The 25759-nt window shown below is 45.2% G+C and overlaps 1 protein-coding gene and 1 long non-coding RNA gene across 2 annotated transcripts; one reads left to right on the top strand and one right to left on the bottom strand.

Annotated features, from left to right (window-relative positions):
• Nucleotides 1–16: 16 nt before the first annotated feature.
• LOC308105551 lies at nt 17–3021 on the bottom strand. The gene is made up of 3 exons (XR_013934910.1): nt 2052–3021; nt 921–1033; nt 17–539 (listed from the first exon to the last, which is right to left on the bottom strand). It is a non-coding gene; the product is annotated as an uncharacterized lncRNA (long non-coding RNA).
• A 1598-nt stretch (nt 3022–4619) lies between these two features.
• On the top strand, nt 4620–25688 carry prr12a (proline rich 12a). The gene is made up of 15 exons (XM_080456272.1): nt 4620–5774; nt 7916–8073; nt 9366–9527; nt 9839–14730; nt 16462–16695; nt 18114–18807; nt 19115–19590; nt 19787–19903; nt 20020–20153; nt 20426–20949; nt 21834–21953; nt 23121–23218; nt 23724–23855; nt 23959–24054; nt 24294–25688. Exons 1-15 carry the CDS (start codon nt 5692–5694, stop codon nt 24429–24431), a joined length of 8058 nt encoding a protein of 2685 aa, XP_080312398.1. The 5' UTR covers nt 4620–5691; the 3' UTR covers nt 24432–25688.
• Nucleotides 25689–25759: the final 71 nt, after the last annotated feature.

Genomic DNA, 25759 nt, shown 5'->3' with positions numbered 1-25759 from the left:
TTCATCAATAAATGGATAAAGATAAAAATAGGTTTATTTATTTCAGGTATCATTTTTGAAACCATATCTTTTTGACATTTATAAATGGTGGATGAAACATTTGCACAGTATGGTATAGCAGCGCTTGACTAGTCAGCACCATGGATAGTTCCAAATAGTCAGCAGCACATTGAAACATCATTATTTAACACAATAACCAAAACCTACTTTATTTACTCTGTTACATACAGTTGGACTTGTATCATGCTCATGTACCTCAACATCGTTTGAAAGTAATGACTTATAGACAAAAGACAGGATTTCAATATTGCTATACACTTAAAAAAAACATTTGTCTTTATTGTACAATATGTATAATTATCTCAGTGTCATTTATAGTACACCCATAATGTGGAATCTGTTAGGACATCATTACTTGAACAATGAATAAGACATTAACATACACAGACAGTATTCATAGATTTCATAGTCATTTGTTTTAGATGGTTCAGTCCAGTATAAGGAACGATGGGAAGGTAGAGGATATTTGGGAAGTGAAGCTGCGTTGGAAAAGCAAAAATATGAAATTATGAGATTGTACTAACATGTAATATGTAATTATACAAAAACTGCACATCTCAAATCCACCATGAAACAGAATTCCAGTTAACTAGATTTTGCAACAAAGAACAAGCATCTACTTAAGATAAAATCTATGGCGGACCAATTTAGCAGACACAATCAGTCCAACAAGGTCGTCTGACTCGTCTCTAATTCATTATACTTGGTTGTCTCTTGAATACCTCACACAGCCTTGCTTTTCAGTGATATAAATTCAAAATACAGTTGTCAGTCACAGTGGTTGTATATACAGTATCTAAAACTTTCTACACATACAGTATGAATGATAACATTGTGGGCAAATCAAAGGGCAAACATACATTCACTTGACATCCATTTGTTTGCAGATCATGATCCCTCAGATAGGGTCTTAATGCACGCTTGGAAGGCCTCTATCAGATCTTTGCAGCCCTCTTCTCCTTTCTCCCTGACACTGAAACACAAGAGGCTGTGTTTACTACCCATACACTGACCACATGTCTGGATATACAGACCAGATACGTGTTCCAATTCAAGACTGCCAGACCTATTAAATGACTGTAAATGATCAGTGTTTATTTTAGATGTTGCATGAATGTGTGTGGATTCCAAATCAAATGGTGTCGCAGTTTATTTTACATAAATAGTGTGTTTCCACATAAACCATGTGTATTAGGTAATATACAAGATAGAAGTATGTAGTTTGGCAGCAACTCCACTAACGGTGACCACTGCTGCACATGGACCAAGGCCAAACGTCCATTTCTGCAAGAGTGCATGTAACATGAACCAACAACATGAAACGTGCCAAGCCTCTGCAATAGGTCATGCATGTTAGAGCCTATTTTAAACCTCAGCTCTATGCCACATGACACATACACACATACTATAAGGACTATCTATAGATGGTATCCCAGTGGGTCCTACAGTACATTATAATGTGGATTGTGGAGTCACAGGAAACCCTTAACAGCCATGCCATTATCTCTACTGACTCTGTGGCTAATTATCTTCCCACAGAGTCTTAAAGACATTATGAGCGCAGAGAAGTCAATGTGGATAAATTGCATGTCAAGCAAAGAGCTGAATAAGTTGTGACCAGGACTGGCTAGACACCCTCTCTGAGATCCCTTCTTTAGTGGCAAACCAAACACGGTTCACCTCTGCGAATCAGCCTTGATAGCATTTGGTTGTACTGTAAACAGCACTTAGTACAGAGGTGTCTAGAACTAATAGTCACTGCAGTGTTTTTGTATGTGATTGCAGCACACACTATAATTCAAATATATATTACAATATACTATATCATAACAACATTGTAATAAACATTGTATTATCTGTATGGGACATTGATCAGAGTGAGTTGAAATAGAGTCTCAATACATATTTCAATATTTCAACACAAAAACAAAGCTTTACTTGCAGATTTGTCTTAATAAGAGTCTCTAGTGCTCACCCCTGTCAGAACTCACCATTTATCTACATCCTCTTTGATGACCAGGCAGGGTGCTGGCACTACTATCTCTGAGTCTGGCATGTTGGCACGGTGGAGTTTGCAGAAGTCTACTGCTGCAAGAGCCAGAGTCAAGTGGGAGAATGCTCGATTCTCAAAATGGAAGGAAAGAGAGGGAGGGAAGGTATGACGGGTGGGCGGGTGGGTGGGTGGGTTGACAGAAACAGTGAGAACATAAGCCACCAAGGGAGTGAGGTCAAACCCGTATGTACTACTAAACTATGTCAATGCAAAACAGAAGAGGATAGCTGAAGGTACTACAGTTGTCCCATCTGGTTACACTGTCACGTTCCCCTTCGCAATTTGTTTGACCACTTTCAGCCTGCTAACCCTATTTTGGGAATCCTAAGAATTACAAAAAGATATATCCAAATAGTCTTTCCATTGAAAAAATAGCAGATCTACAAGCTCACAGCACGTCGCATCATGACTCGTTGTGAGCTTGTACATGGGGTATTTTGAATAAATATCACACTGTAATAACATGTAATAAATAACATTCAACACAATGTTGAAGTAGCCTAATAACTAATGACTCAGACCGGCTAATAAGGAAATGCTGTTCTGCTTATTCCCTTCTTTCAGATCTTGCTTGTCATCTATGCGCATCATCACCATATCTAATCTTTGTATTCATCAAATTCTTTCATTCCTCTCCTTTGTTTTACAGTTTTTCTCCCCAATGCATATGCAGATCGCTGACCCTTTTGATTCATTCAATATGCATCACAAAGACATGACAATGTCTTTAAAATACTCTCCACGGGGGAGCTGTCAGTGTTGCTTTGACTAGATAAAGGGTGGGGAAGCCTGTTTTAGTTTTGCAATGTTGTGTTATCTTAAAATGTTGAGCTCAGTTGTTTATAAATATTCAATGGTTATAATAAATAAATAAATAAATAAATAAATAAATAAATAAATAAATAAATAAATAAATAAATAAATAAATAAATAAATAAATAAATAAATAAATAAATAAATAAATCTGCAGTGTGAATATATACAGTATATTCTCCCAAGACCCCTGCAAGGTTATAAAATATATGACAAGACAAGATGCCTAGTAATGTGGGGCTTTAAAGTGTATTATTCATCAAAGATAACGCAATTTATATTTACATGAAAATGAAAGATTATAATACCTTTAGTACGGTTATGAATGATTTTTGTGACTTTTGTGTGCCATTTGTTCCTGCCTAAATCATACGATCCAGCGCTGCTTTATTTGCCCAAATGTCAACCATATGAATGTACAGTACAGTTACCACAGTACAGTACCATTGAATTATTTGGCGGTTTTATAATACAATGTTTGTATGGAGCTCCAGTGTTTAGTAGTTTACATCTGATATTTACATCAATTCAAACCATTACAAAACAACAGAATTAAGATATAAAAAGCTAACTTAAGTTAAATCATGCAATATTCTAGTCATGCATGATTGTTGCCAATAGAGGGCAATAACTGTCCATATATAACTCAATACAGAGAGAAAAACGTTCTCTGTACAACACTGTATATTTTTTACTAAAATCAAAAGCATTTTTTCAACCTCAAAAGGGAATGTGTCCTAAGTCTACACACCCTCTTTAAACCCCCCCCCCCCCCCCCCCCCATATGCACTGATTAATGTAGTCATATGTTGGGATATAGGGTATAGCGTTTCTCAAACTTTTGCATGTCAAGGACCCCCAAATTAATATATATATATATATATTAATATATTGGCCGGGGACTCCCATACAAAAATATTTTGTGCCAGCTAGGGACCCCCATAAAATATTTGTGTTGTTAAAAAAACATATTCCAAATTTGTAACATTTGTTCAAGATTTTGTTAGCATGTAGATCAGCTATTTTCCAAAGCATATGGGTTTAAAGTGGTTTTTGATGCTAACTCATTTTGCTGAGGACCCCATGGAATCCCCTTAAGGACCCCTGGGGATCTCCGGACCCCACTTTGAGAACCACTGATCTAAAGTAGCCTAACAAGAACCACATTACAGTAAAACAGTAAACACCAATCCCCAATCTGCCCCTGAAAGGTCCAGGTCCAAGCCAGACAAAACACAATTTTAAGCAAACAACTAAATGGCTCAATTCCACTACAAAATAAATAAATGAAAAAAGCATATAGAATAGTAGTACACCACACAGCTCAGGTTGTCCTGTATGGTGTGGTGCATAATTGTATTATTATCATTATCATTATCATTATTATTATTATTATTATTATTATTATTATTATTATTATTATTATAGCAGGCCTACAAGTGTCTGACACAATAAAATATTTTCTTTAAAAAATATATTAAGCTGAAGTTGAAGCTGAAGCTGCTTTGGAGAACAATTCAAATGGAGAAAACATTGTCTAACTCGTCGTGTCTTGCATATAGGCTATACATAACTTTCTATTCAGATGAATGCAGGAAATCTGATTTATACTGTCAAACGCCCCCCCCCCCCCCCCAGCATCGTTGAAAATAGGCCCACTTATAAAACAGTATATAAAATGCATCAAACCACGCAAGAATCTTTTATTATTATTTTATATATACATATGTTTTGCTAGTTGTTGCTTGTCCTGTAAAACAGAACCCAAATAGCATAAGCTGCTGTATAGCTGCTCTACTAGATGGCAGACTGGAGGACCGGTGAATGGAGGTCAAGCAGACAGACAGTGTGTGCGTGTGTTTCAGGCAGTGATGTGAGTGAGGGGAGAGGGAGAGAACGGAGAGCCAAGCAGTCAGCCGCCTTCAAAAATGGCGTCTTCAGAGGAAAATGACTAAAAATATATAAAGCGAGGCCTACTTTCTTTACACTTCTGCGTTCGTTTCGACCGCGACCGCGCCATAATCTATTAGATCGGCAACAAACTCGTCGCTGTACTTGATGAATGGCAGAAAGCAGAAATACGTGGAGACAGAGAGAGAGAGACGAGAGAGAGGAAAAAAATAGCAGCCCTGTTTTATTTTGATGCGTCGACAGCAGGGCCAGCTAGCATCTGCTAGCCCAACAACAATTTGGGGGGCGGGGGGGGAACGATTTTGCATGCAAAAGAATTATGATCTGGGGGATTTTTCGCTCATCTAATAGAGAAGGATTATCAACCAACGTGGCCTGTAGAGATCGCAATCTTTACCGACCGCGCTACCTAGCACTGTAGCACAAAAAACTAGCTTGAAGAAAGGGGAGGAGAGGCATTTAGAAAAAGGGACGCATTCGATCAAATGTTTTTTTGGCATCTTCGTCGCGATGAGCGTGCGTGGTTTCGGAACACATTTGCATTCGTGGAAATGATAGACGGGGAAAGTATAGCAAAGGCGAAAGAGTGATTTTTTTTTTTTTTGGAGGTGGTTGTTGGGAGAATACCCCCGTAGACCCCCCTCTTTTCCATCCAGCTTTCTCCTCCCCTCCATTTCTCTTTCAATATGCTGTTTTCCACTCCTGACGACTTGCGTATGAAACCGGGAAAATAGCACGAAAATCAAGAGCGGGGGGAGACAGGTTTTTTCCCCCCCAGCCATAATCTGTTGGGATTCCCGACTCCTCGTTGCTTTTGGTCCCTCTTTTTTTTTTTTTTACATACATCAACATAAATGGATAGAAATTACCCGGGAACAGGATTCGGCGATTTGGGCGCAGGAGCTGGATGGAGTTACGAGAGATCGGCAAAAGCAAGGTATGTATGCATCCTGATTCACACAATGTGCTCTTTTTTTTTTTTTTTTTTTTGCATCTCCGATACTCTCTTGCAAAATGCACGGCGTGCACACCCACGCAAACACATTGTCATTGTGTGGAAATGGTTGGTTTTTCGCTCCCTGCCAGTGGATGTATTGCATTGTCATCCATAATGATTGCATAGTAATATTATTATAAACAGTGATCAGGCAGTGTAGTGCGTGTCGTGGGGGTGGGCGGGGTGGAGAAAGGTAAAGGGGAATGTTGAAAATGAATTGAATGTTGATTGACAGACGGGACCCTATGGGGTTTTAGGTGGACTTAATGATGGAGACAAGGGGACAGGGGGGGTTGGATGGGGGCGGGGGGCATATGTCTGTCCACCACAGCAATGCATCTGTGGGAATTATTGTTCCGTGTATACGGGCCTTGTCACGGACGGTGATAAATTCATTGATAGATGTGACTGACTGAGAGGAAATGCTGGGAGTGCAGACGCAGCAGACACACACACACACACACACACACACACACACACACACACACACACACACTGCAATCCATCCTGTGACACATTAACAACAACCAACAGGCTACATTGTAGCAGACACCAGGATGTTGTTATAACATTTGTAAGACGTCATACGAGAAATTTGCAACGCAAAATGTATTGTTTCTTTCCTCCCCCAAGCGTGTTTTCCATATTATTATTGGTCCTCCTCGTCTTTGGGGTTACATTTAGTTTTTTTTTATTTGCATAATTGAATTGCGATGCGTTTGATTTGAATTGCACTTTGGTGATTGTTAGCCTGTCTGTCTGGCCCAGACGAAAAATAATTAAAGGGCCAAATGAATCAGTGTGATCAAAATCTGACACGGTCAGAATTTAACTGGGTTATAATCACAAGGTACTTTGCTCGTCTGCTTTTTTAGCTTAGCTCGCAAGCTAGCGTTGTTTAAATGCAGGCCTAACACAGGCGTGTAGGCATGCAAAATAACTACTAAAGTAAATGGGCACACTCTACATAATTCGTCCCTAATATTTTAGTTCTAATTGACTACTGCACACGGGTCACGTGTGGTTTATTTAAACGCAGAAGACTGGTCTTTGAATCAGGGCCTAGTCTGTCTGCTACGCCTTGCTGCTATGGCGGTGGTAGGACTATAATAAAGATACCAAGGATTCGCCAATGATGTCACAACTAAGCGTCACCTCGCGGAAGTGCTTCAGTTTTAAAACTGCGCCGTTGTAACACGTTAATTAAGACTAATTTAACTTATATATTAGTCGCACTACCCTGTGGCAGTACAAATATAATATATATATACGTTTACTTGCGTCCACATTTACAAAAAAAAAGAAGGAAAAAAACTCAAATGACACTTGTGGAAAAGGGTCGTGCTACTGGGGGCTACAAACACTTCCGATTTTTTGTGTCGTCACTGAGCCATCCTTGTTATCTTTATTCCAGCTAGTGCTAGTTTATTGATAGGTTATTACTAGGTTTGTCCAACAAGCTCAATGTGAAAATGGACAATTTTTGTCTTCAATGTGCAAAGATGACAAACACTGAGAGTGCTGTACATTATGACAATTTGAGATGCTCTAATAAAAAATTATATCACTTTTGTAATGTATGCCACTCATGTTGCTGAGTTGTACTCGAGATGACTAAATTTGAACATATTTATCCTATGCTGCATCCCATCATTTAATTAGGGCATATAATCCCATGCAGCTCAGAACTTCACATAGGGGCCATTGTTTCCCCCTTTAACACAAAGATCTATATTATTTGTATTTATTCTGCCATTAACTGGTTTGGCATTGGATTTTTCTCAGGTAGGCTACATGTTTTGTGATCAGATCTCTCAGATGATAACCAGACTGATAGATAACATTGACTTTAAAAGTCATAATTTAAATCTATCTAAATCTGTATGTATTTCCCCCCCTTTTTTTTTTACAGTAAAATATTTTGCTGTCAAATTATTTTGACATTTTGCTAATGAGGCCAGGCACAAGATTTTTTTTCAAGGGTCACCTTTTGGGGGAGGGGCATATGTAAATTCACCCTGAAATGAATTGATTAATGACCCTCCACATTTCCCCCTTCCTCCCGACGTCTCTCTCCCTAGTCTTGTGTATGGGAGCTCCAGATCATCCCACCCTGAATCAGAGCTCCTTCACAGACAAGCCTACGCCACCCCACATCCTCTGCAGGGCTATGCCACCAATCACCACCCAGGGACCTCTGGCCAAGGCGGAGCTTGGGGAGCAGCTGGACGGAGTTTGGGTGAGATAAATGTCATATACCATCCCTGGTACTACAACAAGGGGCCCCAGTCATGAATCATTGTTTGTGGTTGAACTTGCCTGGGTGCAATGTAGTCAGAGTAAAATGCTGCATTTTAGGTAATTATTTGGATTAATTTGATTATTTGATTATTTTTAACAAACCACGTATTCCATGTTTTCACTTATTACCTCTAGTTATATGGTTTCCTTTCTGTTGAGTTGAGTTTCCATTGCGAAATCGCTATATTTGCAACAAAGTCTAATCTATTTCTGGGGGTGCTTGGGTGGCACAGGGGTCAAGTACCTTTCCACCACTGCATAGTCTAGAGGCTTGAATCTGCCGCGGTTTGGCCGAGCGTGTACAAACACAATTGGCCATGTTTAAGGGAGGGAAGCCGGATAAGGAGGGCGATTGGGGGGGGGGGAGGGGGGATAGGATGTCCTCCAAGTTGAGCCTCTTCACAGGCAGGTGAGCCAGTATGGTACCAATAGTAGTGGCAACACAGAAATGTGTGCCCACTGCCAGCAATTTACGTTTTTTTTTACCTTTTCAACTGCACAGAACATTTTTATCCATTATGATCGCTCGCCTGAGCGGTATCAGTGTGCGTCACCCAGAGAAAAAAACGTTCCAACCGCGACGGCCCCTTGCCTTGTAATAGCATGTGAATATACCATCTCTCGCCAAAAATGCACGATTTTCTTACCTTTTCAACTGGCCACAGAAAATGTATATCCATTATGATCGCTCATCCGGCCGTTTGTAAACACACACGGTATCAGTGTGGGTCGCCCAGAGAAAAAACATTCCAACCGCGACAGCCCCTTGCCTTGCAATAGCTTGTTGAAAATAGCATGTATCGCGAAATGCAGGGCAAAAAAAGTCAACTCAAGATACAGCTGTTCTTTATGAAAACGCTAAACAGGAAGTGGACGGAGGCGGAAATCTTCGAACGACGTTATTTCCGCATCATTGTGAGTAGAAAGTGAAAGTGATCACTCGGGTGATAGCAGCGCGATCTTTTATAAAACCACAAAAAAAAAAAATCTTGTTGAATCTCGTCCTTGGTGGTGTGGGCGTTTGGACGAATTTTCGTCCATTCTCGTCCTTGGCAGTCAATGAGTTAATAGGCATAATGACTAAATTAGGAGGAAAAAGGGGTAAAATAATTGACTACTAAAAATAGCTTAAAATAATAATAATAATCTATTTCTGTGAAACTTGGTCTAAATATTCTCATATTCTTTCAATCAAAGTTTGTTTCACAATGCTATCTCTGCTTCCATCAGGTCTTTCGGGTCTCTTTGACACGGGATTGCACCACGCCAGCCCATCTGGTCCAGATGCTTCCGTCATGAACTTGATTTCGGCCCTGGAGTCCCGGGGTCCCCAGCCTCCACCCTCAGCCTCCTCCCTTCTTTCCCAGTTCCGCACACCATCCTGGCAGACAGGTGGGGCTGTGATGAATCTTTCTTCACGCGTTGACATTTAAACAGGCCCCAGAGTCAATATGACATTTACAGAGCAGCCGTCCATGTTTGGCTATATTGTCATTCTACTGGTTTTGGTCATTGTTTTAAGAATGTGGAAATAATGCTTTTGATGTTAACATTTTGTGATTTCCCCCCCCCTCTTTAACATTGATTTAGAAGCGTATTAACAATGTACAGTTTTCTTACTTTGCTGTGATTGTCAGTGTTTTTCAATTTAATCAGATTGATTGATGGATTTCAGTAAATTTGTCTTTTGTTCCTCCTAACAGCGATGCACACACCTGCTCCTGCTGAGCTCTTCATCTCCGGAGCTCTCCCCGGCTCTGGCTCCTTCCCCTCTTCCTCAGCTCTCTCAGCCTATCAGCATCCAGCCTCATTCTCTAGTCGCTCCTTCCCCACCGGCTCCCTTTCCCTGCAGGACACACCCACATTCAGCCCCACTTCCAACGGGCTGCTCTCCCCCCACGACCCCCTGCTGCACATCAAGGCCCCCTCCCAATCCAGCCTGGGCTTCGACAGACTCCTGTCCTCGCAAGGCGCTGCTGCGGCTGCCTACAGAGGTGGCCAGGATCCCACAGGTGCCACCTCTGCCCAAGCGTCCTCAGCCAGACACCTGCAGTCACATCAGTTTAACCTGCTGTCCTCACAGTTGCAGGATCAGTCCTCCCAGCTGTACAACGCCTCAGTCTTCTCCTCAGCCCAGCCCCAGTCCCAGTCCCAGTCCAACTCAGCCCAGGAGCGGGCTATTCCCCGACAGGACAGTGTTATTAAGCACTACCAGCGGCCCACGCCGTCCCAGTCGCAGCTGTCCTCCTCTGCTGCCCACTCCCTCCAGCACTATCTTAGTTGTGGAGGGGCGGGGTATCAGCAGATAGGCAGCCACCATAGGCACGCTGGCCTTTCCTGCAGCCCCCTGGGGGACCAGAGCCCCACCTCTGATCAAAAGTCTGCTGCCGCCGCAGCCGCTCGCACTGAGCAGTACCGGCCCATCATCCAGCCCCCGTATTCCTCCTCCTCCTCCTCTTCCTCATCTTCGTCAGCTGGAAAAGGTACCAAGAACAGCTCCAGCAGCGGCTATTCCTCCGCCAGCTCAGCATCCTCCTCTAGAACTCCACACACGCCCCCTTCCGCCTCCTCTACCTCCTCTACCTCCTCTTCTTCTTCTGCTGCCACAGGCCCCCACCCCTCCAACTCCATTCCTACCTCTAGCTCTAGTGCGGCACCCTCCAGACAGCAGCCCCCGCCTCAGCCTGCTCCACCTCCGCCTGCCTCCCAGCAACAGCAGCCCCCACCTACCTCCTCTACTTCTGCACCACAGCCTCTCTCCAAGGCCTGCCTTTCAGGCTATGGTTCTCCTGTGCCCCCAGTGAAGACCCCCACCACCGCCCTCACTGGTCAGACTCCTCCTCAACAGCAGCAGACCCAGTCGTACTCCCCCAACCAGCCCCCTACGCCTCATCTGCCCCAGACCTATGGCGGCTTCAGCTCTCCTCAAGCCCAAGACCTGAGCTCGGGTACTGGAGGGAAAGGCTATAGTCTAGGGGGACGAAGCCAGTCGTACTCCACTGATGTGTATGGGGCAGACTCTGCCTACGGTTCGCTTCCCTCTTCCCTAGGTGGAGCTGGAAGCCCATCGCTAGGCTATGGAGCCCCAGGTCACTCCCCTGCTCTTCTAAGGTCAAGTGGCTCGTCAGGCAGTGGAGCATCTGGCGGAGGAAGCAGTAATAACACAGCAGGTGGAAACTCTGGGTCTGGTGGAGGAGCTGGGAGTAGCATGGCCAATGAGAGAGGTGGGGGAGGGGGTGGAGGCAGTTCTTATCATATCCCAGATTCTAGTCCCTCCCCATCTGGCAACTCTGGTATCATCCGTCCAGGGTTGCATTCCCCAGTGCCTGCCTGCCCTACTCAGTCTCCAGGAGGTACTGGCTCCAACAAGTACATATCCTCGGTTCTCTCCCCCACCTTCTTGGCCTCCCCGCAGGGCTACCCTGACACCAGAGGCCCCAGCTCCCAGCCCCAGTCCTATCACCCTACCTCGTCCAAATCCAAGTCTGACACTTCCATGCTAGGAGTGGGCACTCAGAGGTCCCAAGAGGAAGTAGACGACGACGACGATTTCTTGATCCAGCACCTTCTTCAAGCGCAGGCCAGTCCTACTCCCCAGTCGGCCCATCACCACCCGCAACAACAACAACCACAACAGACATCTCAACAGCAGCAGGCTCAGCCCCAATCTGTGCCGTCAAACTCTGATGCAGGCAAAGGCCTCTCTTATGATATGGGCAAGAGTTCTGAGGAGAGGTACCACCTTCAGAGTGTCATCCGTACCCACAGTGCCACCTCCAGCGCTGGAGTTGCCAGTGCTGCATCTGGAGGGACCATCTCTGGCTTGGAAACCCAGCTGGAGATGTCTCTGAAAAAACAACATGAACAACATCTTCTTCAACAACAACAAAGGAATGATAGATCTGTTGGAAGCAGTAGGAGTAGTGGGGGGAGAGGCAGTGCTGAACAAGCGCATCCCCACCTCCATCACCATGACGACCTGGATTCAGTGGTCCACTATGGACGGGGTGACCCATACTCCCTCACTCCCCAGCACTCCTCCCACAGTCAGCATGTGTCCTCGCACTCACAAATGCAGTCCCACAGCCAATTGGAGCTACAAAAGAAGCCTCAAGAACGCGCTGAAATGCCGTACCCCCGGAAAACTCCGGAAGTCCCACAACAGCATCCCCAGTCCCAAGCGGCTGCTTCACTTATGGACTCCCCCACTGATCAGTCCCGCCAGCCCCCGCACCTGCTCCAGTCAGTGCTGTCCCATACCACCCGAAACAAGATGGAGCCCCATCAACATCAGCAGCAGCACCATAAATTGGACTCGCATCAGCAGCATCAGCAACAGCAACACCATAAAATAGACTCGCACCAACAACAACAACAACAACAACATCAACAGCACCACAAAATGGACTCCCATCGTCAACATCAGCAGCATCACAAGATGGACTCACACCAACAACAACAACAACATCAACAGCACCACAAAATTGACTCCCACCAACAACATCAACAGCAGCATCACAAAATGGACTCCCACCAACAACAACAACACCAACAACAGCACCAGAAAATGGACTCCCACCAACAGCAACATCAGCAGCACCACAAAATGGACACTCTTTCACAGCATCAGCAGCACCACAAGATGGACTCTCACCCGCAATCGCAGCAGCAGCATTCTATTAGTCAACAGCAGGCCGTCATGGAAGGTACTGGTGGGCGAATGGGCTCAAGCAAACACCAGGCCCAGCCTCAATCCCAGGCCACCCAGCTCCAGCTCCAACTTCAATCCCAGGCCCTGGAGGTGGCGGCGGCTCACTACAGCCATGGCTCACAGCAGCACGACCAGACCCAGGCCAAGCAGAGTTCAGCGGTCTCTTCCTTGGACATGCTGGAGCGTTCGCTCTCCCAGACCTCTAACACGGATGCGGGGGTCGTAGAGGAGAGGCGAGGTGGAGGGGGCAGTGGGGGAAGTGCAGAGCGCCACAGGCAACAGCAGCAGCAAGAACAGCAGCAGCAAAGGCAACACCAGTCCCACCACCAAACGCAGCAAACCCACCACTCGCAACAGCACTCTGCGTCCGAGCTCCACTCCTTCCTCTCTGAGCCCGACTTGGGTTTGTCCACTCCATCTCACATGCACCACCTGCCACCGCACCATCAGCAGCAACAACAGCAGCAGCACCCCAACTCGCACCACCAACAAACCCATCCCCACCACTCTCACTCCCAGCAGCAGCAGCCCCAGCACGCTCACCACTCCCAGCCTCAGCCTGACCCCCAGCAGCCCCTCACATCCCAGCTCACTCCCCAGCAGGCTCAGATGGATCAGCAGCGTTCAGAACAACACCCGTTCGACTCGGTCAGTCCCGTGGAGAAGACGAGCCAGAACCAACAGAGCAACCGTTTTGTCCCGCTGACGTCTATCTGCTTCCCTGACTCCCTCCTTCAGGATGAGGACCGCTCCTTCTTTCCAGGAATGGAGGACATGTTCTGTGCAGACGACTACAAGTCCAGTTGTTCTGGAGGCACAGGGCCAGGGCAGGAGGAGATGAACCAAAGCCAGACTGGTCAAGAGGGATTAGACTCGATGAAGGCAGGGCAGAGTGGAGGTGGGTCGGGAACAGGTGCTGGAGCTGGCTATGACATGATGAGTCACCATGGTGGGGAGCAGGATTATAGCCAGTACTGTCATGGCCTGGAAGAGTCCACCAATAACACGATGACTCTGGATCTGGACTCGCTGAAGTCCCATGAGCTCCCTTCCACTGTCAACACCGAACAGCTTGGTCTGATTCAGTCTCAGGCCCCAGGGATGGGCCTGGGATCCACCGGTACTGGTTCCACCAACTCTGGGGGGAAACCTCCCTCCGGGCCTGGAGTAACTGGGACAGGCACCAGCTCTGGAGGCCTGCAATCTCCCATTTTCTGCTCCTCACGTCCCAAGAAGCTCCTTAAGTCAAGTTCTTACCATCTCTTAAAGGAGCGGCGGGACCCCAACACGCTTCCCAAGAAGAGTTACGCCCAAGAGTACGAGTTTGAAGACGACGAGGACAAAGCCGACCAGCCAGCTGACATCCGCCTGAACAGCCGGCGACTCCCTGACCTCCTGCCGGACTTGGTGTCCAGCTGCAGGAAGGGAGGCGGGGCAGGAAGTGGAAGTGGGTCTCTCAGCCCCTTAATGAGCGACCTTGACTTTTACCACTCCTCCGGCTACTCCTCCCTCGGCCCGCCACCTCTGCTGCCCCACGATGGCCCCAAGAAGAGGGGTCGAAAGCCTTCGAAGCCCAAGAGAGATGGACCCCCAAGACCTAGAGGCAGGCCTCGCATCCGCCCTCTGCCAGAGCCTTATAGTCCCCGGGGTATGATGGGGGAGATGGGCGGAGCGCCCCCAGGAGGCGGAGCAGGGTTCAACGTGGAAGGGCGAGGTAGAGGAAGAGGCCGTGGGGGCCGGGGGAGAGGAGGGAAGAGAGAGGACATGTACATGGAAATGGGCGGGAAGGAACAAGACCAGATGCACCCCCATCACCTCCATCAGCAGCAGCCGCTTCACCACCAACCCCAGCAGCAGCACCATGAACCCATCCCACCTTTGAAGGTGAGCACTGCCAGTAGGCCAAGAACCTCTCCCTTTAGGATGGTTGTTGGAAGAGCAAAGCGAGAGGGACCCCCGCCTCCCTTCTTTCTTTTCTTTCTCTTCTAAGGTTGCTTTTTGGAGGGTAGCGTGCAGGGTGGTCAGAGTTTATGTTAGCAGTTAATTGTCTAACCAATTTAAAAACTCTCCAAGTCAGGCAAATTAAAATATCGTCCGACTCAATGTCCAGCAAAAATATAGCATATACACATGCCACAAGGACACAGAGGCCTAACTTCCAAGATAGCTTGCAAAAGTCCTTATCTGTGTCTTCCCTTCAGTGAGCCTAAGTGAGTTGCATTTGTTCCAACATGAGGAACCGGAACTGGTTCAGACACAATGGCATTAACAGTTCCCACTAATGATTTCTAGATTTTTTGCTTCTCTTTAAAATTATGTATTTGTCCTTTGTGTCTGTTGGCTATGAGCATGTGACTCAGACTGTGACGTCATGTACAGTGAGTGAGTGGAGCAGAGAGTGGAGCACTGTGTGAAATGCACGCATATCTCAGAGCAAGTGTTGAGTAGGGCTGTCAATGAATATTCCATATTCGAATATATATTCGAGTATTAAAAATAAAGGAATATTCAACTGTAAAAATTAAGATAAAAAAAAAGAAAACAAAGAAAGTCTTCCTCGCGAGTTCTCGCGAGGCTCTGTGTGCCTGTAACCTTGCACAGCAGCTGGTGTCGCGAGATTGCAGAGCCTTGCCATCCAGTATCCACACAAACTCCTCACCGCAGACAGACAAACCCCCAAATCGGTTGAACGATGCACTTAATGTACACAACACATTGAATCGCACAACGTCACTTTAATTGATTAATTTGGTAATTGGCAGACAGTTTACAACAAGACTCGATCAAAGAAGTGATCTAGAACGTCTCACGGTAAAACGTCTGTGTCACATTTCTCATGTATCTTAATTTTAATTCAATATAAAAGTATTGAAAGTAGGCTATATTGAATTTGACTGAATAGACTGGTTTACAACTTTCATGTCAAGGTAAATATTATTCCACTTTCTCCGGAACAGTTCGGAAATCATTATCATAAATTAATTATTATAAATCATTATATTACCTAGGCTCATAAGCCTATCGAATAAGATATAAGTATTAATCGTTAATATGACATAGCAAGAGAGCCTGCTTCTCAGCACCAACCACAGGCGGCGCATAGACAGAAATAGATAGAGAGAAAGATAGAGACTTCATGAGGTCTTTATATTAAGCTTTACTGCATACAATATTTTCTATAAAAAATGATATATATTCGAAAGTCGATTTATTTGAATAGTTTGAATGTATATATTTAAAAAAAAATGAATATTCAAATATAATTTTGGCCCATTTTGACAGCTCTAGTGTTAAGAGCGTATGAACAAACAAAATAATCAAGTGTGGTTGCACTTGAGTTCAATGGTGTTGATTTTGTACTGCTTGAAATGCATGATTGATTCCATGTAAAAAATCTATAAAAATGTAGTGAGAAAAGAAAAGTGTGGTTGCACTTAAGTAAGCAGGATGAAGACAAATGCATGAAATGAAATGTGTTGTGAGCTTGTAGATCTGCTGTTTTCACCGAATGTTCTCCTATTAGGTCATGCCCAAAAAAAGAGAAGCTAGAATTCGTTGTGGTAAACATACTGATATTAAATAGATCATATTTGCCCACTTCTATCACTTTTCTAGATCAAGCTGCCAATCGGTACCCTGTCCTCGTCCACCTCGGATGCTTTACTGAGGACAGACTCTCTGTCCGGCACGGACCCTGCGCTTTCGGACGGCTCTGTGGGCTCTGCCCCGTCCCTCGGTCTGAGCCCTGGACCTCCCTGCAGCACAGAGGGCAGCAGGAACCAGGAGAAGGACAAGCAGAAGAACCAGATGTGCAGTGATGGAATGGATGGAGAGGGGTTGGAGGAAAGGGTAAGGGGCTCAAACACTCTGTCGGGTGGAAACTTCATATGTCCAAAACTGTTACTTTTCAGGATTCAAATAAAAAAAATAGTACTTTTGTGTGACACTGTAGTATGACGAAGCAGGGCATTCATTTACAAAACAACGTAAAAAAACCAATGTGAAAATAGCTGCTCCACAAGCTCCCAACTTGTTGCAAGCTTGTAGATCGTCTATTTTTGAACTTTTGTGCGGGGGGTTTGTGTTTCTTTCTGGAGGGGGGGGGGGGGTGTTAGTCTCTCAAGCCAGGGAACATCTTCCACAATCTCTGAATGCTACTGAGAGTCTGTAACTACCCCTTCTGAAAGTCGCAATATATTTCAAAATACTCTTTCAAATATATTTTAGAATTTCCATTTCTGCTAAGCAGCAACCTAGATATATTTAGACTCATTTGATTTACCGTAGGATGTATTTACGTGACTGCAAAGACAAAACACCCAGTGGGTTGGAGGCCAGACAACTTGGCATTTTCAGAACTTGTACAGACTGTTCGGCAGAGGCATTTGAAAACCGTGTGAGCCAACAGTCTGTCTCAAGAGACTACCAAAATAGGGACGATAGGTTGTAAGTGGTTAAGGACAAATCTTCCACGTTTATGTAAGGCAAGAGAGGATATGTGAAACTTTGAATTTACGCTTAAATGCATCATCATTTGAGAGGATATGTAAAACTTTGAATTTACGATTAAATACATCATCATATGAGATATGACCATGACACTCGACAAAAACAACTTATGTTTAACAAGACGTGTCACGTTAACATTTTTCAATTGTAAGATTAATAATTCTTGTTGAGTGACATTCACTCATTTACATGGTATTAGTTAGCCTGTACTGTGATTTGGTTCAACGTTCATTGTGTTGCCTGGCTCCAAGCCTCATAATCACTAAAGAGAAGGAAAAAAAGAAAAAAAAAGAATCACACCCACTTTTCAAATTTTGTTGAGAGGTCTTGTGTTGCACCCATCAATGGCTTGTTCTAGGTCGGAGGAAGAACCAACCTCAGTCAGTGCCTTTGTGGGGGGGACTAAAGGCGGTTACACACCGGCGATTATGCGAATATACGCAAAATTCAGACTCGTTCGGAATAATTAAAAGATGCTTTTTCGCTTCGCTTTTTCGCTCCATGGAAGCTTCCATTGACTTTATAAGGTTTTTAAAAATATATATATTATTCGCATGAAAAGTTCGCCCCCGGTGTGTAAGGACCTTAAGTCTCTAGGTTTGTCCGAGACCCCCCTGTGCCAGACAAGAATAAAATACACAGAAAACGGCTACGGTACTTACTTTGACAAACTGCAAAATATTTGGTACACAATTTATCTTCTGCCTGACCTTCCATCTCCACCTGTCTATTAACCTCCCACCTTTGCATCCCACCAGGGTGAAGAGAGGGACTCAGAGTCCAAGGCTGGCTTCATGGCCTCATTTTTGGACTTTCTCAAGACAGGGAAGAAAGGTCCAGACTTGGACATCCCACCAGGAATGGAACATGGCAATGGTGAAGCCTCTCTCTGTAAGTCAGGGGGTCTCCGTCCACTATCTCCTGCCCCTCGTCCTCCACCACCTCCATTTGGGGATGGAGAAGGTAATGGGGGGCTGGCCCTCGGCGGCTGCCACAGCCCCAAGAGGCTGGAGGATGAGCTTAAACGGAATCTGGAGACACTGCCCTCGTTCTCTTCAGACGAGGAGGACTCGGTCGGAAAGAACCAGGACCTCCAGAAAAGCATCTCGTCAGCCATATCGGCCCTCTACGACACGCCCCAGCTGGGCTCCAGCCTCCAGGCCCCTCTGCCTGATTCACCGCCAGAGCCGCATTCCCAGCCTCAGCTCAGCCCTTCTCCGCTCACTCCCACTCTGCAGCCCCCGACCCTCAGCCCCCAGCCCACGGTGCACAGCCCTCATGTCCAGGCGCAGTCAAATGAACCGGCCGTGCTCCAACGTGAAGATGGCGAGACGGAGGAGCACGAGGAGGATGAGAATGAGGAGAGGACGGTGGGAAGTGAAGACGAGGAGAGCGATGGGATGGAAGAGAAGGAGCCACAGCTGGAGACGTTGGGTGCAGCTAAGTTGGAAGGTAAGACAAACTGAGCATCAGGCATGGTAGGACTCCTTAGTTACCAAGTTGTTTCCTTTCATCTCATGCCCCAGTTTTCCCTCTCCTGTCCCCATTTTTCTAAATTGATTTTTTACAGCTCAGCTTATGACAGTGAATTTTATTTCCCTCAGGCCGGAGCTGTTGCTGTATTTTTGGTCCACTAAATTATTTCCCTCCTATGTGCTCTGCTGAAAATTGATATCAAGACAATTACGTCTTGTGGCTTTGGTTTGACTGCAAGCTGGTCTTGCCAGATTGTCTAACGTTGCCCTCCTTTTCCTCCCAGCGTCCATCTCCGAACCTGCCCTGACACCGGAAGCCCCAGACTCTCCCCCTGTCCCTCCATCTCCTGCCTCATCCTCCGAACCATCCCACTCCCCTCTGCCTCCCCTCTCGCTCCCCTCACCCCTTCCGCCACCCGAGGAACAGCAGGAAAAATCCCAGCCCCCTAGCCCAGTCCCTTCTGCACCCCCGTCTTCACCTCCCCCTGCCGCTATCCCCGCATCCGCAACATCTCCTCCACCCTCCTCACCATCCCCAGACTCCTCTCAGGAGGAGTCCCCTCAGCCGTCTCCAGAGCCCCCCGCCTCACCAGAGGAGCCGCCAGCCCCCAAGATCACCTCCCTGCACCTGGCCGAGAAACAGGAGGATGCCGCCATTGTCGGGGAGAGCGAGGAGGATGAGAGTGAGAGCGGAGGCGAGGGCATCTTCCGTGAGAGAGACGAGTTTGTGGTGCGCGTGGAAGACATCCGGACTCTCAAGGTATTCTGTGTGCATTTGTACGTTCAAGTGTGTACAGTTCATCTGTAGGGCGCAGGTGCATAATCCTCGATGTGTTATGTACCATTTTGTGCAACGTCCAATTTACATTGTGTTCTTTTCATTCGCCTGTGTGTGTGTGTGTGTGTGTGTGTGTGTGTGTGTGTGTGTGCGTGTGCGCGTGTGCGCGTGCGTGTAGGTGGCCCTGCAAACAGGTCGTGAGCCGCCACCCATTTGGAGGGTGCAGAAAGCCCTGCTGCAGAAGTTCAGCCCCGAGATCAAAGATGGGCAAAGACAGTTCTGTGCCACTAGCAATGTAAGAGCACTCTTGGATCAAATGATCTGTCAAATGTTAACGCTGCAGATATGCAAAGATTTAAAGATGTGATTTCTTTTTAGCAACTAAATGGCCCTCTCCCTTCTCTTCCTCAGTACCTCGGTTACTTTGGAGATGCCAAGAGGCGTTATCAACGGCTCTACGTCAAATTCTTGGAGAACGTCAATAAGAAGGACTATGTCAGAGTCTGCTCGAGAAGACCCTGGCGCAAAGCTGCCCCTGCTCTCAGGTTTGCCCAGTTTGCCATTTGTTAACTCATATGTCTTATTAGATTATATACGATTCAAGGTTATTTATTGTCACATTCACATATAGTACAATAGCAACGTTACAGGCATTCGAATCCCCAATCGTGTTTTATTTTAACAAATTAAATTCAGGCTGTTCTATTGCTTTGCAAGTAGACATACCGTAAGTGAAGCTTGACTGCAGTATCTACCTGTTTGCATCCAAAGTGGTTTGCATCTCACCTGACACAACTCCCTTCCTCCACTGCAACAGGCGACAGACGCTTCCTCGAATGGCTTCGCCCCCTGCGCCCCCGGTCGCACCCCGAGCAGTGGAGAAAGAGGAGAGAGTGACTCCACCCATCCAACGTGAACAGAGGGAGCGAACAAGGGCAAGAGAGCAACGGGAAAAGAAGGAAGCTGCAGCGGCTGCGGCTGCGGCTGCGGCTGCGGCCAAGGAGAAGGAGAAGGAAAAGGAGAAGGAGGAGAGAGAGAAGGAGAAGGAGAGAGAGAAGGAGAAGGAGAGAGAGAAGGAGAAAGAGAGGGAGAGAGAAAGGGAGAAGGAGAAGGAGAAGAGAGTACTACCACATCAGGAGAAGGTGGAGAAAAGGGCTGCCGCCACTGCGGAACGAGGGAAAGGGAAGGTGGAGAAGAGGGAGAAAGCAGAACGCCCGCCCAAGTCCAAGCCCGCCAAGGTGAAGGCAGAGCCTCCGCCCAAGAAGAGGAAGAAGTGGCTGAAGGAAGTCCCTTCATCATCTGATTCTGATTCGTCAGAGGAAGCGGCTAGCGAGGAAGAAAGTGAGGCACCATTTTGTTTCGCGATTACCTGCATTTCTCCATCAGTCAGCCATTTTAGTTGTGTTTCTGTCTCTGTTGATGTTGGAAGTCAATTTGTTTGCATACAGTATTACCATCAATTTGGCTGCTCATTCAGTCGGGCAATAATAAACAAGCTGTTGTTGCTTCTCCAGGCAGCCACATTGCATCAGTTAGCATACAATGCCAGTCAGCGGGTTTTATCATTTCAAAGGCTATTTCAACTTTTTGGCAGTCTCAGCACATAGATGAGATGATGACAGCAGAGAGCAGGAAACAAAAAAGTCAAGATGTATGTGGGTCACCAATGGTGACAGAAGTGAGGTATTCAGTGGTTTTAACGTGCCCCTTCAGCTAATTTGATTCAAAGGTTTCCCCCATAACTTTAACCAAACCACACACATGACTGTGCTTGAAACCATACTACTAGCGTATAATGCCATAGCAGTGTATTACCAACACTGTTGCAAAGTGGTCGTGTCAGCGGTGATAATAATAGGACATTTTTGCCTAAATGCCATTTCAGGAGGAGTGTAAAAATTGTGAACCACTTACATCTTAAACCCTATACAGTATACTTTGTTGACGGGAGTCCCTCGGGGGTCTATACTAGGCCCCATCCTTTTCCCCCTGTACACCATATCTCTTCGCTAAGAATAGACGATCGCAGTAGACTTTAACTTGACTCTCAAAACCCCAACTGTACTTGTCCATTTGTCTAAAAGGTCTATATTCCTTTGGGAGTCAATGTATAGCAATACTGGTATTGGCATATGAAGATATTAAACAGCTGAAAAAAAGAAGAAAATGCCAGAAGGTGGGCTTTAAATCTTTTCTCTCTCTCTCTCTTTCTGTCTGGAACACAGTGCCAGTGAAAGGTGGAGTGAACAACCGCGCTATGAGGGAGATGTTCAGGAGCTACGTGGAGATGCTGGTCAGCACGGCCCTGGACGCTGACATGATTCAAGCTCTGGAGGACACAGATGGTGAGGATTTGTCACATACACACACACAAACACACACACACACACTTCCATCCCTGGTAGAAGTTTGCGTTCTGAGCTCATCACATATTTGACAATTTGAGCCTTATTTCGAAAGCTCTTGACATGCTGGAGGGCGGGGGGGGGGGGGCGGAGGGGTGTTTCAAAGACAGAATGAGTAGCTGAAGACGCTGCCAGTGGGCGCCTGCTCCCGGTTGAATACTGGCGAGATTTTCTAAATCGTTAAATGTGTGAGAGAGTATACTGCAGCTAATGTGCGTGACTGGGGTATGGATGAGCCAGCTGTCTCCGAGGCATGAGGCTTTGCCACAGTTTGCTTTCCACAGACATTTCCAGGTAATGTTGAACACCTGTGAGAGCCTAAAGTAAGTCAACAACGCTAACCAGCAATTACCAAGTGGTGTTTTATGGTGCTTGATAGCCCGCCAAACAGAATCACCCTCATTATTGTGCCACGTGAATTTCTGGACAATTCTTTTAAAGAAGAGATTTATGAAGTCTGTCATCAGTGGTGTAAAGTAACTAAGTACATGTAAGTAAGTACTTAAGGTACAATTTTGAGATATTTGTACTTTACTTGAGTATTTCCAATTTCCAATACTTACACTTCTACTTCACTAGATCTCAGAGGCAAATATTGTACTACAATTATTTGAAACTTTAGTTACTAGTTACTTGGTAGATTTTGATTATTATTAAAAAACATACATTAACCACTTCAGCCCTAGATACATTTCGTGTTCACAATGCGTCGCGATATGCATTTGAAAACTTGAAATGGGATATTCTGCATAATGTGTAGGCCTACTTTTTATTTTGGTACATTTTGATGCCAATACTTTTATTCTTGTACTCAAGTACATTTTTGAATTCCGGACTTTTACTTGTAACAGAGTATTTCTACATTGCAGTTTTGATACTCTTTCTTAAGTAAAACATTTGAGTACTTTTTCCACCACTGTCGGTCATACTGTTGGCACTCACAGAAAACCAGACAGACAAGGTTCTAGGGTGCAGAAGGAGACGGCGCAGCACTGCTAATGTGCTGGAGCACAGAAAGAACTGGTTTGAGTTTGCCCTCTGGCTTTGGTACTGACAGGTGTATAAGCCATGACTCACAAGTCTTGCTTTGTCTCGATTGGTTCTCAGATGAGCTGTACCTCCCCCCGATGAGGAAGATTGACAGCATCCTCAGCGAACAGAAGAGGAGGCTGTTGAGGAGAATCAGCATGAGCTCACAGCACCAGGTAATCTGCTCTGAATATCCAACTTCTGTCTGTCTTGCACTCGCCATCGGTATCAAATGGCAGGAGCAGAGTGGAATAGTTCCTTCTGGTTTGCTTTTTGTCCCAGTGTTAATTGTTGTAAAGACAGATTTACACTTGTATGTACAGGATTTGGACTTTCATTTTTAGTTTAGTTTATTTCAGTACATTTTGTGGTAACATTACAGTAATAGGTGACAATTGGGTCTGTCCTTGGCTGTTTACTTGCAACACCAATATATCCCCTTATTATAACTTACTCAAGTTTTAAATGTATTTGCTATATAATGTATGTAACAATTGTGTGTAGTGCACTTTCTTTTCATCAAAGGTGAATCTTAAAGTGTAAATCTTAAAGTACAGGGGTTAAAAACAACGACCACATCTATAACTATATAGTATATACTTGTATATCTATCTGTCTGTCTAAAATATAATATACCATGTGCCGATATTTGACTTCCTCCTGACTTCTTTTCTTTGGCAGGAGGTACTGCATGCCTACCCTCAGATCATTGTAGATCCCCTGGACACAGGAGTGGTGAGAGTGCGGCTCAGTGGGGACGCGTACAACCGCAAGACCCTCAACAGAGTGAAGAAAACCCTTCCCAGACCACAGGTACGCCTGCCACGATGCGCCACACATGCCACAGTGCTGCATGATTTAACGTCGCTCACAGCTCTGTGATTTGATTTGAATGTGTGAACATCTCTGCTTTCAGGACCTTAAGCTGTCAGCCGACACACATGGGATCTACAGTCTGTACCACTCTCTGCATCACTATAAATACCACACCTTCTTACAGTGCAAAAAAGAGGTAAGCGCCCCTCTCCCAAGCATGATTATGCTTTGATAGTTATCATATATTTGCAATTTAATACCTTACTCTATTATCTAGACTAGACAGTAAAACCCTCAGCGTTAATTTATCCATTTGTAACTGAGAGAGAGGGTAGCCTCAGATTTGACTGTGTAAGTATTGTGTTTTGAAATGATCCAACTTCTTGGACTGGGCTCATGCATGAATCATGATATGAACCTTTTTCCATTGTCCAGACCAACACTATTGAGCAGGCTGCGGAGGACCCTGGTCAGGAGGAGGTGGTGCAGCAGTGCATGGCCAACCAGAGCTGGCTCGACAGCCTCTTCGCCTCCTTCATCGAGCTGCTCACGTTCAGCACCAAGAAGGCATAAAGGACGAAGGGAGGAAAGAGAGGAAGAGGATACGATACGAAAAGAAAAAGAAATAAATGGGCGAAAAGAGACTAGAAAGAAAGCAGGAATAGATGGACCCTGCTGTATAGCCCCACACCCCCCAGAACCCCCTTGAAGTCTTTCAGATCTGAGGGAAGAATTTGCAGGGCCCTCGTTGAACACAAGGGGTCCATTCATGTGAACTTGGACACCGACCTCTCTTTTTTTGTTGTTGCTCAATGACTGTGATAAAGAAAGGTCTTACTTTGAGCGTGGGAGGGGCCCCCACTGGTTCAAGGGTCACCCACAGCTGGTCAAGAGGATACTTGACAATTGTGCGAAGAAGAGACATGAGGGTGAAAGGTCAACGGAGGAGCTATAGCACCAAGTCGCGGAGGAGTCGCAAGGCATCATGTAACTGTGTGTCAAGAAGACAATAGTTTAAAGAGAAACTATTACTGTTTAATTTTTACATAAATTATTTTTTTGAAAAGACCTTTAACGTTAGCGGTTGGCTTTTGAAAAGAGTGGAAGAGGGAGAGAATGCTTTTTAAAAACTGCGTGTAGAGTGTGCTGTGAGCAGTGTGAACATGGACACGTCAGCGGAAAGAATTGCAACTTGAAATGTGTTAATTAACGCTCGCGCTCATTCTATGCTACATAAGGGGCAGCGCCGGGCAGCTATGTGATAATATATAAACACATTTTTATTATTTATATGAGGTTTTTAACATAAACTCTCACAAAGCGCTGGTTTGCTGCCCTAACATTTTAAATAACTTTTTCTTTTCTCCACAGGTTAAATATACAATCGTAATCCGCATATCCAAGCCGTCTTCCCCTTTCTTCTATACAAAAGAGCAGAAGTTGAGACAGAAATATAGTATCAAATACAGTATGGCTGTAAAAAGAAGAGAATGGGAAAGTATATTTGAAACTTTTAACATTGTAGTGCTTCAGTTCAGTCATGAAAACCATGCAGGTGCAAAGAAAAAGAAATAAATAACTATCCATTCCCCACACAGGATGGAGTATAAATAAGTAATATTTAAAGAGGAAATAGTCATTTCATTTTTATCATTTTGATGTTTGTGCATACTATGACTTATTTTGGAAACAATCTAATTTTCCAAAAAAAAAGAAAGAAAAAAGGAAAGTCTTTGTGTAAATATTGTACAGTTCTTGACAAAATTCTTTGTTCTTCTGTACATTAACTCTACTGTATTTGAGAAACAAATAAAATCTGCAAAGAACAAATTGTGTTTGGTGGTGGTGCATGCATACAGCTTTCTCTCAACTATTCAGAAAAAAAGGTATACAAAAGTATT

Source organism: Gymnoscopelus braueri (genome assembly GCF_963280865.1).
Source record: "Gymnoscopelus braueri genome assembly, chromosome: 17".
In the NCBI taxonomy this organism is placed as follows: Eukaryota; Metazoa; Chordata; class Actinopteri; order Myctophiformes; family Myctophidae; genus Gymnoscopelus; species Gymnoscopelus braueri.
The sequence above is the reverse complement of the archived record's forward strand: the minus strand, read 5'-3'. Positions and strand labels throughout refer to the sequence as shown.